The following is a 13,580-nucleotide window of genomic DNA, read 5'->3' as shown; positions in this document are numbered from 1 at the left end:
ATCAACTTAGAAACTGCAGGTCTATATCATTTAATCAATTAGAGGCTAATGTGTTATTATAAAAATGTCAAATTCTCTTAAATTTTGAAAATTCTCAGGTACCAAATATGCACAGATTATTCCCAAATTTAATATGAAAATAGTAATCTGTGGGTTGGATTTGTGTCTCCATTTTTAAATCTTCCTAGATTTAAAAGTACTATTTCTGTACCTAATTGTAAATTTTCCTGAGTTTCATAAGGGAACAATTATGCTATCCCAAGTAATTTGGGGTACCCTTTCAGTTAAATTTTGGGGTCACTTTTTCAGCATATCAACCAGAAATTTTGTCTGAGATTTTCCAGAGCTATAGCCTTTCAGGATGATTTTTCTCAAGATGAGGAGGGCCAAGTATCAATAAAACTCTCTTTAATAGTTGGTAGGTTTATAGAATCCCTAAGTATTGGGTTGGCCAAAAAGTTTGTTAGGGTTTTTCCAGAACATCTTGCAGAAAACCCGAACGAACTTTTTGGCCAACCCACCAAATGGAGTGGTCGCTCCACCATGTCCTTTATGCGGGTCAGTATCTAGATTTTTCTTTTTCTCATTAAAGTCCATAGCCCTCACTAAATCTGCGAATAACTTCCAACATTACTTCAATTTACATTTAAGCTGCTCTCTTAAACTACGTAAGTGTAAATCTGTTAGATTATCCATCTCTTAAAGCTTTGTCTAATCTGTGACCATGTCCCAAAAGTCATGCTAATAAAAACTACAAAGAATTTTGGGCTTCCCTGGTGGCGCAGTGGTTAAGAATCAGCCTGCCAGTGCAGGGGACACGGGTTCGAGCCCTGGTCTGGGAAGATCCCATATGCCGCGGAGCAACTAAGCCCATGCGCCACAACTACTGAGCCTGCGCTCTAGGGCCTGTGAGCCACAACTACTGAGCCCGCGTGCTGCAACTACTGAAGCCCATGCACCTAGAGCCCGTGCTCTGCAACAAGAGAAGCCACTGCAATGAGAAGCCCACGCACCACAATGAAGAGTAGCCCCCACTCACCGCAACTAGAGAAAGGCGGTGCACAGCAACAAAGACCCAACGCAGCCAAAAATAAATAAATAACTACAAAGATTTTAAAAGTGCTCTTACCAGGTCTTAGCACAATTGCCATAATTAATATTTGTTGCATTAAATGAATGAATGAGATTAATTAACTTTAGATCTTTCCATATCAAGAGTATGTATTAAATGCGCTGAGTCACTGCATTGCCAGTTAAGTGCATGCTGTCAAAATCTCACAGTTATTCTTCTACCTGCTGGCGTTACCTGTCACATCTTTGAATATTTTCTATTCTGACATGTTCTTCATAGCATTTGGTTTGTGTGAGATAAGACAATCATGGTGACAATCACTGGATTCTCCTAATATCTATTTTTCATGTTTTTCAGTACATTAAAAAAATTGGATATTCAGTTGACTTTTAGAAACATAGTCCCAGCACAATATGAAAAACCCAATTAATAACTAAAAATCATTTATTCGCACTCCAGTTCAGTTCTTTAGAATTACTGAAATATAAGCCCTGCATAGCCCATTTCCTATTGGTACACAGGAGTTAAGAACAACAGGGCTTATAAATTGTTTTGTTGATCCCCCTGCCCATACACAGTATAACCTGTGATCTAAACAGGTGGGAAGCCATTTATTCAGCCAAGAATTCCTGTTCATGTTGGACAGATAGAAAGGTATATAGATAGATAGAAATGATACTAATGATATTAGCACTTTCTCCTTTCTTGATATCTCTATTTCTGTTCCCGTTACTAAAGCTTACTTTCTATTTCTAGTAAGTTGCTAGGAGGTGGAATTGAAAGCATGGCAATCACAGAAGCTTTTGGAGGTAGGTAGAACCTTAATATTTTGTTATATGAAAAATATGTGTATATATACACACCCATATATATAATTAAGTAGTCAATTGTAAATTGTATCTATTTGGGAACTTATGATGAAATATCAGTTATCATAATGCAAGATCATTCTGGGCTGCAATTAAAATATATTCCAACATTAACAGATGAGTTTTATTGGCATTTTTCATCTTTTTATCTCTGATTCCTATAGAAGAGATTAGAATTTTTTTCTCTTATACCTTCAGAGGGTAGTTGTATAATGAGACAGATATTATTTCTAAGAAATACATGTTTCAGGAACATAGAGAATAGATTTCCCTTCCCTTATTGTATCCTCTATTAAAAAAAAAAGTCAGGAATTCCCTGGCGGTCCAGTGGTTAGGACTCTGCGCTCTCACTGCCAAGGACCCAGGTTTGGTCCCTGGTTGGGGAACTAGAATCCCACAGGCCACACAGTGTGGTCAAAAAAAAAAAAAGGTTCATGCATAGCTATGTTACGTACTATTCCTGACAGTTCCAGTATTTTCAGTCCTCAGAGAACTAAATCTGTTTTTTGGTTGTTGTTGTGTTTTTTTTAATATTTATTTTATTTATTTATTTATTTGGCTGCATCAGGTCGTAGTTGCAGCACACGGGATATTTTTTTTTTTTTTTTTTTTTTGCGGTACGCGGGCCTCTCACTGCCGTGGCCTCTCCCGTTGCGGAGCACAGGCTCCGGATGCGCAGGCTCAGCGGCCATGGCTCACGGGCCCAGCCATTCCACAGCATGTGGGATCCTCCCAGACCGGGGCACGAACCCGCGTCCCCTGCATCGGCAGGCAGACTCCCAACCACTGCACCACCAGGGAAGCCCCCACGGGATTTTTTAGTTGCAGCATGTGGGCTCTTAGTTGCAGCATGCAGGATCTAGTTCCCTGACCTGGGATGGAACCCGGGCCTCCTGCATTGGGAGCGTGGAGTCTTAACCACTGGACCACCAGTGAAGTCCCTGTTTTTTGTTTTGTTTTTTTGGTGTTGATGTTTCTGTTGACTTGGAGAAATAAATCTGTGTTTATTTCAGTTGACTCTCAGTCTTAATGGCTTACCTGCTGTTGTATTCATTGATATTTGTGAGCTTATTTCTTGATTTTAATCTGTTGGAGTTCAATAGGCCTAAATTGGTGAGTGGGGACATTTTTCTCCGGAGAGAATTTGCTTTTGTTGGTAGCTAGGGAATACCACCAATCTGAGGATCCCAGGTCAGTGGGAGAACCCCAGACTCTCATTCCTGTGGTGGAGTCTTAAACTTTCATTTATATAACTATTCCTAAGGAAAATTTGGTTTAAGTTAATTATTATCTAAAGGACAGTTCTGAAAAAGAAAACCTTTTAAAAGTTGTTTTTACTACTGGTACTCATATATGCAGAATCCATTCATGACACAGAGGTACTTTATGTGTGAGATTTGACAGTTGGAAAAGAAAACCATACTCTGAGGCCATATTTATTCTTTATGAAAATATCTAAAAATTATGTATGTTTTTTTTCTATATTTCACAGAATTTCGAACTGGAAAAACCCAACTCTCTCATACCCTCTGTGGTAAGGATATGTAACAACAACAATAATAGCAATAACAATAATAATCATAGCGATCACTTACTATTCTACTTTGTGCCTGGTACTTACATAATCTCATGTAATCTGAACAAACTTGCAAGGAAACTAAAACTCAGAGACATTACATAAACTGCCCATGGTTACACAAATACCAGAGCTGGTCTTTGAATATGTGATGCTTGAGGTGATGTTGTATATACTGCACTCTGAACACCTGAATGGAAATACGGAGGAGGTAAATGGGTATATGAATGTGTTGGTGGAGAGAGGTATTCATTCACGGTCTCGATTTTTCCCATTCTATCTTTTCCATATTGTATTTATGAGAATGTCACAGAATCTTTTGAGGCCTAGAATTCCTTACTTTCCATAGAGTAAGGTTGGAACTAAAAAAGACTTAAATGTTTCTAAAGCAAAATAAGCAAAAATACCTCCTTTTGCATAAAGACATTACATTTCTTTGACCTAAGTAGAAGGAGCATGGAAAAGTGTTTAATAAGGGGATTCTGGCATCAAAATAGCTCTGCCAATAATAGCTGGGCAAGTTGCTTCACCTTTCAGATTTTCCCTATCAGTAAAACAGGAGTAATGATAGTGCCAAACTTAGGGTTGTTTTGAAAAATAAATGAAATAATGTATGTACTTTATGTAAAGTAATTCTTTAGTGTTAACTACTACATATAAAGAAAATGCATTTAAAATTTTGATATACATTAATTGAAAAGTTACTTAAATGAGTTATGTAGCATAAATTATATTTATGATTATTTCTTATAGAAAAAAGTCAGTGATACTTAAATTCTACTTCTTTAGGAGAACAAAATTTCATGAATATCTCCCATTGTGAAAGATATTGACATTCTTTGTTGAATTACTACTATGCTGGCAGAATACTTATAATCTTACCACTGGTTAGTAATATAAAAATATAGCATGCTGTTTAGAAACTAAAAGATCATTATTCTTTGCTACATGAATAGAGAGTTGCAACCAGCCTAAATACCATATTAATTTATATACACATTTGTACAAAGTTTATTCACTCTTACTAATATTAACTAAATTTTAATTGCTTTCTAGTGACAGCTCAACTTCCAGGAGCAGGTGGCTACTCAGGAGGAAAGATTATCTTCATTGATACAGAAAATACTTTGTAACCCTTTTATTTAAACAAGTTGCTAACATAATAGTGAGATAGAGTACTGTTACTATAAAAGAGAATTTGTTTGAAATATGTCATTTTGTGATCACCCTGTAAACCAGCAATAATGAGAAAAGCCAAGGGAAAATAGTTGCTAGTCGAGTTTGCAAATCACTTTTTCCCCCTGAAATTTTTATTTTATTTATTTTTTTATTGAAGTATAGTTGACTTACAATGTTGTGTTAGTTTCAGGTGTACAGCAAAGTGATCCAGTTTAATATACATATATATATATACTTTTTCAGATTCTTTTTCCCTTATAGGTTATTAGGTTATTACAAAATATTGAGTATAGTTCCCTGTGCTATACAGTAGGCAGTAGGTCCTTGTTGGTTATCTATTTTATATATATTAGTGTGTATATGTTAATCCCAAACTCCTAATTTATCCCTCCCCACCACTCTTTCCCCTTTGGTAACCATAAGTTTGTTTTCTATGTTCAAATCACCTTTTTTCATAGTTTTTTTTTAAAATTTATTTTATTTATTTATTTATTTTTGGCTGTGTTGGGTCTTCGTTGCTACGTGTGGGCTTTTCTCTAGTTGCGGCGAACAGAGGCTACTCTTTGTTGCAGTACACGGGCTTCTCATTGCAGTGGCTTCTCTTGTTGCAGAGCACAGGCTCTAGGTCATGGGCTTCAGTAGTTGTGGCATGCGGGCTCAGTAGTTGTGGCTCACGGGCTGTAGAGCTCAGGCTCAGTAGTTGTGGCGCACGGGCTTAGTTGCTTCGCGGCATGTGGGATCTTCCCGGACCAGGGCTCGAACCCGTGTCCCCTGCACTGGCAGGCTGATTCTTAACCACTGCGCCACCAGGGAAATCCCTCAAATCACCTTTTTTAAAAAAAGGTTTCACTTCTCCAAATGGGTTTGGTATAAAATTGATGAAACAAATACATGAGAGGAAATTACATCCTATTTGTTTTTAATTCTCTTACTTCTCCAAAGATTTAACTTAATAGCTAGAAGGTTATTGACTCACTCAAAGTCATGGCCTCAAATAAAGGAAAAGGTCTGCATTAAACAAAAATACAGAAGGAAAAAGAGAAGAACCTGTTTGGGTAACAAAAAGAATTGCAGTTTTATTGAAGTGTAAGTTATTTCAGAAAGCAAGACTGGAAAGGTGGATCTTAGACATGAAGGGTCTTGAAGCTGGATGATGGGTGTAAATTGGATTCTTTTGTAATATTCTAGGCAAGTAATGAGATTTGATGACTGTATTTGGTAGACAAAGGAAAGAGAGGCTTGGGAAACCACTCTTAAGTTTGTCTAGATACTAGGAGAATAATGATGACAGAATTGGGAAGATCATATTTCAGAGAAAAGGTGATGTTTCATTTTAATATGTCAAATATGAGGTACAGAGGGACATCCATATGGCAGTTGGAAATGTTGGGCTCAGCTTGAGAAAAGGGTAGGGCCAAGGATATGGATGGAATAGCCAGGGGGAGGCAAGAGAACTTACATAGAGAGAAGAGAAGAGAACTGAGAACATAACTTTGGGGTGTGCCTATGTCTAGGAAGAGGGACTAAAAAGACGAATCAATAAAGACAGACAAAGTAAGAGGATATCTGGTTGTGGATGCTAAGCATAAGGAAAGTTTCAAGAAGAAAATGGTAGTCAGTGATGTTCCACAGAGAGAGAGAGAGAGAGAGAAGGTGCAAACTGAAAAAGATCACTGAAGTTTGCAATTAGGAGTCCAAGAGGCCATTTGCAGTAAAGTAAGATGATGGAAGCTTGTTGCAAATAAACAGTAAGGAATTGAGGCAGTGTGTAATTAACCAATAAATAGAAGAAATACTGTAGTTTGAGGAGATATCAGGTTCAGAGGACATTCTTTTTAGCAATAGGACTGTAGGAAGAGGCGCTCAGCTGGAGTTCAGCTAGTTTCAGAAACAGTTGATTAAGGATGGTTCTTGAGAGGGAGGAATTGTTCTTGCAGAATAGCTGCCACTGTTTGGGCAATTTGGATTTTATCAAGAATGGGTGAAAGAAACAGTTAGGAGCCAGGTCATATGCAAGAGGGAATAGGGAGGAACAGCTGGGAGGAACAAGGACATGCAGGGACCCGAGTGGAATGTTCTCACTCTTTCAGAGTCTCTTACATGTATACTGCTCTCTCGTGGTACTTGTCTTTTTATGTGTTTATATTTTGCCTACATAATTATGTTTTACACTTACCTATGGCATAGATTATCTTATGACCCTTAAATCCTCCACAGTGCCTTGCACTGGTAATTGGTTAATATGGTAACCGATTCCATATGGGAATCAGTTAATAAACATTTGTAAATTGATTTGAACTTCCCTTCAGCATAAGTCCAACTTTTACATTCCTGGTTACATAGTCACCCGGCTTTGTAAAAACTGACATAGTGAAAAACATTTTTTATTGCTTCTGCCAATTCCTTGTCTTCTTTGATTTGTCCACCAGAAACATCTACTGGGTATACTCAGCAGCAATAGAAGATTTAAGTGGCTGTCACTAAAGCTCTGAAGAAAACATATATAGTGCTGTAGGACAGAGATGGCTGGGAAGTCCTAAAGAATTCAATTCAATGTTTACTGAACTAGTTCCAAGTGTCACAAATAAGGTTAAAAATGGTCCTTACTTTACAGTTACTTATAGTATGATCAGTATTATACAAATACTGTAAACAAAGTGAAATGAGACCACAGATGTGCATTTTATTTTATCTTACTTCACTTTAGAGAATATTATAGACATATTGTTAGGATCACCAAAGACCTATAAAGAATGTTTATTACTCCTTTACAGTCTAGATAGGTATAAGTGATTATTAACATCTTCCAGAATACCTTTTCAGGTACACTGAATTTGCCCCCCTATGAATTTACTAATTTCAGAATGCTAACACAACTCCTTTAGAAGAAAGTGGATTTTAAACCCTAAATAAACAAAAAACTATATGATAGTAATTCCCTTCTGGACTCTTGAAGTTACTTTTTTGACTCTTTGGTTTATGTAGTCAAATTTATCATTTGTTGGCAACACGTGGTTAGTGATATATTAAACTATTTCATGTTGAACAAGTGAGGAATATGAAGAGAGTGAATTAATTCACTTTGAAGTGACTTGAATTATAATTCCGTGATATTATCTTCCTTGACTAGGTCTATATTTATTGAACTGAGAACAACAGAGAGTCACAAATCTTAGTTTCTAGTTTTTCTCTTGGAACTGATTTGCTGCATAATCCTGAGTCATTTGCCTAATCTCTGTTTGTCAGTGTCCTCCTTTGTAAAATGTAATAGAGGCCATAACAACTAACTTCCAAGGTTATTGTTTAGATAATTTAATATTTAAATTCATTAGTCTCATTATTTCTATCACTGTTATCACTACCTAAGGTATTCATTAATTGAGGCACTTATGAAAAACAAAGTCTAATATAGATTTTAAGTGATTATTGGTATCCTCCAGAATACCTTTGCAGGTACAGTGTTTTGCCTCTCTTTGATACACTTGCTTACAGTATTATTTTTTGTAGTTGTTGTCTAAACTTTTTGGAATTGATTTATTGAATCCTTAATCCTGGCATACTCCAGCCGTCCAGATCGCCTTCGGGACATTGCTGATCGCTTCAGCGTAGACCATGATGCAGTCCTGGACAATGTACTTTATGCACGTGCATATACTAGTAAGAGCCCCATGCAATTGGATGCTTAGGCTGTTTTAAGGTTGGCAGCACTGATTTATTATTTGAGTGATGCTTACAACATTTTGACACTATCCTTTTCTCTTCATATTTTACCTTTCTCCAAATTTATTTAGTCAGTCCACAAATTTTATCATCTGGTTAAGTCCTTAGACATTGAAATGCTCTCAAATTATTTCTTATTCTTTGTCTTTGAAATGGAGAGTAACATTCTTTTTGGATAAGGTAGCATTTGGTATGTATGCTAAGGCAGAATATGAAATCATATTTAATAAAGTCATAAATAATTAAGAAAATCCTTCAAGAACTCTCTTTTGCCTGACTCCCAAGAACATACATGATCTTAGCCTCTGCTGCTTCTAGTTTTTATAACATTTTCCCACTGCATTTCCCATCAGGTGAACATCAGATGGAGCTGCTTGATTATGTAGCAGCAAAGTTCCATGAAGAAGCTGGCATCTTCAAACTGTTGGTATGAGCTTCTAAATATTGCTCAGTCTAGAGATATTTAGCATATTATCTTTCTTCTGAATTGATTCCAATTCAAATTAACTTCTTCCTTCCATTTCCAAATGCATTATTTATTTTTACATTAATCCTACACAGATCATTGATTCAATAATGGCACTTTTCCGAGTGGATTTCAGTGGTCGTGGGGAGTTGGCTGAACGGCAGCAAAAACTGGCCCAGATGTTGTCACGACTCCAAAAAATCTCAGAAGGTAGATTTTTTTCCTTAATTTTTTAAAAATAAATTTATTTATTTATTTATTTTTGGCTCCATTGCTGTGCACAGGCTTTCTCTAGTTGCAGCGAACAGGGGTTACTCTTTTTTTTTTTTTTTTGGCTGCATTGGGTGTTCACTGCTGTGCACGGGCTTTCTCTAGGTGCGGTGAGCAGGGGCTACTCTTTGTTGCGCTATGCAGGCTTCTCACTGCAGCGGCTTCTCTGGTTGCAGAGCACGGGCTCTAGGCATGCGGGCTTCAGTAGTTGTGGCACATGGGCTCAGTAGTTGTGGCTCGCGGGCTCTAGAGCGCAGACTTAGTAGTTGTGGCACACGGGCTTAGTTGCTCTGCAGCATGTGGGGTCTTTCTGGACGAGGGCTTGAACCCGTGTCCCCTGCCTTGGCAGGCGGATTCTTAACCACTGTGCCACCAGGAAAGTCCCTCAGAAGGTAGATTTTTAAAATAAATGGTGATATCAAAATAGCACCTGTGACTGTTTGCTAAGTAGGTTTTTCAGAGAAGCTCAGAATAATGTCAGGAGGCAATCCATTTATTAAAAATAAAATTTCCTTCATGGGAATACAACTCTTTTTTTAAACCAAAAATACTGATTCTAATACAATAAGGTACCTAAATAAGATAACAATAATAACTTTAATTTATGATATCAATGAAAAAACAGGAATGTAATCTTGTTCATCAAATAAATTCATGGCACAATATTTCTAAACTCTGAAATCTAAGCAATGAACTTTTAATATTCACATTGTCATTCTCTTAGTTTCTTAATTTTATTTCTTGATGCAGAATATAATGTGGCTGTGTTTGTGACCAATCAAATGACTGCTGACCCAGGAGCGACTATGACGTAAGCCCTAATATTCTGCTTTTGTATTTCACAAAAGTTAATATCAAAAGGGTTAGAGTGTAGAATAGGAAATAATTCAAAAATCATCAGCCTTGACGTGGACACAGATATGTCACAAATCACTTTTTGCACAGTGCATATTACTTCATAATTGCAAATATCATTTATTTGTTATCCAGATCTATTCTTCTCTAGTTTTTTGATAAAACAAAGCAATAGTTTAACTATTTTCAGAGATACTTTGGGTTCCTTTTTGTCTAGGACTAAAAGGATATTGGAGGACAATAAGAAAAAGATCTTAGGGAAATAAAAATGTATATTCCAGATACATGAATGGTTTCTAATGCACTGATAAGCTGTTAGCCTACAAACAAAAAAAGCAGGCTCTCTACAGGATACACATGAGATATATATTTAATTTATATATTTATTATTATATAAATATAATATATTTATATTTACAGGATATACATGAGATATATTTATGGGTCTCTTATATATTTATAAGAGACTTGCTATGAGAGAAGTCTCCTGTTTGAAGAAACAGAATTTCACTCCACACTAGGCATATTCAGAATTTGTTGAAATAGTTGTGCACATAACATACATATTGATGGCTCTGCTTGAAAGATGGCAGTGAATAGAAAGACAAGGAGATGGTGGTGTGATGAATTGGGAGATTGGGATTGAAATATGTATAAAATGAATAACTAATAAGAACCTGCTGTATAAAAAAATAAATAAAATTAAATTTAATAAAAAAAAGAAAGAAAGACAAGGAGAGTTAAAGTAGTATAGTGAAACAGAAAGTTCGAATAAGGACTTCCCTCGTGGTCCAGTGGTAGAGGCTCTGTCGCCTAATGCAGTGGGCCCAGGTTCGATCCCTGGTCAGGGAACTAGATCCTGTATGCCACAACTAAAAGATCCTGCAAGCCGCAACTAAAGAAAAGAAAGATCCTGCATGCCACAACTAAGACCTGGCGCAGCCAAATAAATAAATAAATATTTTTTAAAAAAAAAAACAGAAAATTCAAAGAAAGTTCAGTTGCCACCATCGAGTTTTGAGCATTATGTATCTGAGTAAGCAGTCAAAATAGCCCTGAATCTATGTACTGCTTTTTTTTTTTTTTTTTTTTTTACAGTATGTGGGCCTCTCACTGTTGTGGCCTCTCCCGTTGCAGAGCACAGGCTCCGGACGCAGAGGCTCAGTGGCCATGGCTCACGGGCCCAGCCGCTCCGCGGCATGTGGGATCTTCCCGGACCGGGGCACGAACCCGTGTCCCCTGCATTGGCAGGCGGACTCTCAACCACTGTGCCACCAGGGAAGGCCCTGTACTGCTTTTTTAAAGGTCTTTTCAGCAACTTCTTATTTATAATAATTTTTAGCCAGAGAAAAGTTCCAAGACTAGCATAATGAATCCACAAATATCATTTGCCTATTTTCATCAGTTGTTAACATTTTGCCACATTTTTTCCCTCTATGTGTTTGTGCGTGTGTATGTAAAATCTCTCTATATGCTACATACACACACGTGCTCATATATGTAAAAGTGTATATGTTTTGTGAACCTTTTGAGAGTTGTTTTCTCCGAACCAGTGAGAATTATTTGCAGACATCATGACACATCACTTCTTAGTACTTCAGCATATCTCTTCTAAGAACAAGAACATTCTTCTACATAACTACAACATAATTAGCACAGTCAGGGAATTTAACATTGGTGTACTATTTATCCAATACACAGTTATATTCAAGTGTCTCCAATTGTTCCAATAATATCCTTTGTAGTTTGGGGGGTTTCTTGTTTTGTTTTTGATTCAGGATCAGTTAAGGATCATGCATCCCATGTACTTGTCATGTCTCTTTAGTTTCCTTTAACCAAAACAGTTCCTCAACCTTCGTTAGATTTTTGTGACACTGACTTTCTTTTTTGGTGGCGCTGTGCAGCATGCGGGATCTTAGTTCGCCAACCAGGGATTGAACCCATGCCCCCTGTATTGGGAGTGAGTGACATTTTTGAAGCGCACAGGCCAACTGTTTTTCAGAATGTCTCTCAATTTGGAGTTGATTTTTTTCTCATTATTTAAAATGTTAAACACTTTTGGCAGGAAAACTACTAATATATAAGTAATGTTATGACCTTTTCCATATATCACATCAGGAGGCAGTTTGTCCCTTTATTAGTGATAAGTCTGATCATGTGATTAAGATGGTGTTCACAAGATTTCTCCATTGTAAAAGACCTTCTCCTGTTTGTAATTAATAAGTAATTTGTGAGGTGATACTTTGAGACTTGTGTAAATATCATGTTTTGCACCCAGTGGATTTAATAATATCCATTGCAGATTTTTGCTTAAATCATCACTCTGATGGTTGCAGTACAAAGTTCTGTTACTTTAAAACTGAGTCAGTACATCATTTGGTAGCAGATAAATCAGTCATTGACATATATATTAGAAGATATTTGATATGATATTCTAAATTATGTAAATTGTGCTGAAATGAATGTATCTCTCTTTAGGCATTTTCTAAACTAAACGCTAAGAGTATTGCTGCATCTTCTGCAGTTTGCTATAGCTCTCACTTTTCAATACGCTTTTATGATATTTTCTACTTAATTACAGGAGATTCCAATGTGAAAAGTATTAATTAGATGAAAGGTTTTAAGCAAGATCTTTTTGTTTGTTTGTTTTTTGAGTTTTATTGGCCGCACCATGCGGCATGCAGGATCTTATCTCCCCTACCAGGGATCGAACCCATGCCCCCTCAGTGGAAGTACAGAGTCTTAACCACTGGATCACCAGGGAAGTCCAAGCAAGTTAAAAAGATTGAGGAGGGGGAAATCAATCATTTATTCATTCAGTATATATTTATTGAAAATCTACTATATATCAAGGTTCTAGGAATTCACTAGTGAACAACAGAGACTATGTGCCTTGCCTCCATTAGGAAAAAAATAAATGATGTCCATTTAACTCAAAATTTTAAAGTCTTGGTTGGTCATGCATTGTCTGTAGTCCTTGAGGGGTTAAGGCAATATTCTCTGTTTTATAGGGTATCTTTCATATACAGGACATAAAGTACTTCACAAAGAGAATAATTTTAAACTGAAGAGAAATGGGAGATTTTTAAGGCTCGCTTTAAAAAGAGAAAATGACTCATTGGCTCAGAGGGAGGAAGTGGGTTGCATTCAAATAAAACAGTACAAGTTAAAGAGCAATGTTCTTTCTTCAGGTGTAGGGAGGGAACATTGAAGAGGCCAAAACTATCGACCTAGAGTTAGAAGACAAAGGAAGTCTGTGGAAATTAGGTCAGATAGGGTTCTTTTTCTTATATTTGTAGAAAGTTTCAAAAAGCTTAAAACCATTTTGAATTGACTCCAATAGGAGAAAAATAGAGAAATGACAGAAAGGAAATAATTGCAGAAGTTCAAAGAGGGGAGGAGATTTATAATGAAATAAGCTAAGAAAAGAGCCGAAGAAGGTAACAAAGACTAGTATTTTTGCTGGGTGAATCTGCTTTGAAACAGCATCTCCTCCACCTAGCCAAGTTATATGGAAACAAATTTCACTATAATTAGTATATTCTAAAGTACATCATAACAATACAAATTAAA

At 36.6% G+C, this 13,580-nt stretch overlaps 1 protein-coding gene across 4 annotated transcripts in view; it reads left to right on the top strand.

The window, feature by feature from the left end:
• Positions 1-13,580, top strand: part of DMC1 (DNA meiotic recombinase 1) — a 39,661-nt gene that overhangs the window by 10,451 nt on the left and 15,630 nt on the right. For 2 of the 4 annotated variants that reach the window (XM_067698097.1, XM_067698098.1), the window contains 7 exons: positions 1,829-1,881; positions 3,434-3,475; positions 4,574-4,646; positions 8,262-8,353; positions 8,770-8,843; positions 8,978-9,092; positions 9,903-9,963. In XM_067698097.1, the coding sequence (XP_067554198.1) occupies positions 1,829-1,881; positions 3,434-3,475; positions 4,574-4,646; positions 8,262-8,353; positions 8,770-8,843; positions 8,978-9,092; positions 9,903-9,963 (510 nt within the window). The remainder of the gene's footprint in view (positions 1-1,828; positions 1,882-3,433; positions 3,476-4,573; positions 4,647-8,261; positions 8,354-8,769; positions 8,844-8,977; positions 9,093-9,902; positions 9,964-13,580) is intronic. The other 2 variants (XM_067698100.1, XM_067698099.1) reach the window with 2 other exon arrangements.

The sequence above is a fragment of the Pseudorca crassidens genome, chromosome 11, assembly GCF_039906515.1.
Source record: "Pseudorca crassidens isolate mPseCra1 chromosome 11, mPseCra1.hap1, whole genome shotgun sequence".
Lineage (NCBI taxonomy): Eukaryota > Metazoa > Chordata > Mammalia > Artiodactyla > Delphinidae > Pseudorca > Pseudorca crassidens.
The sequence above is the reverse complement of the archived record's forward strand: the minus strand, read 5'-3'. Positions and strand labels throughout refer to the sequence as shown.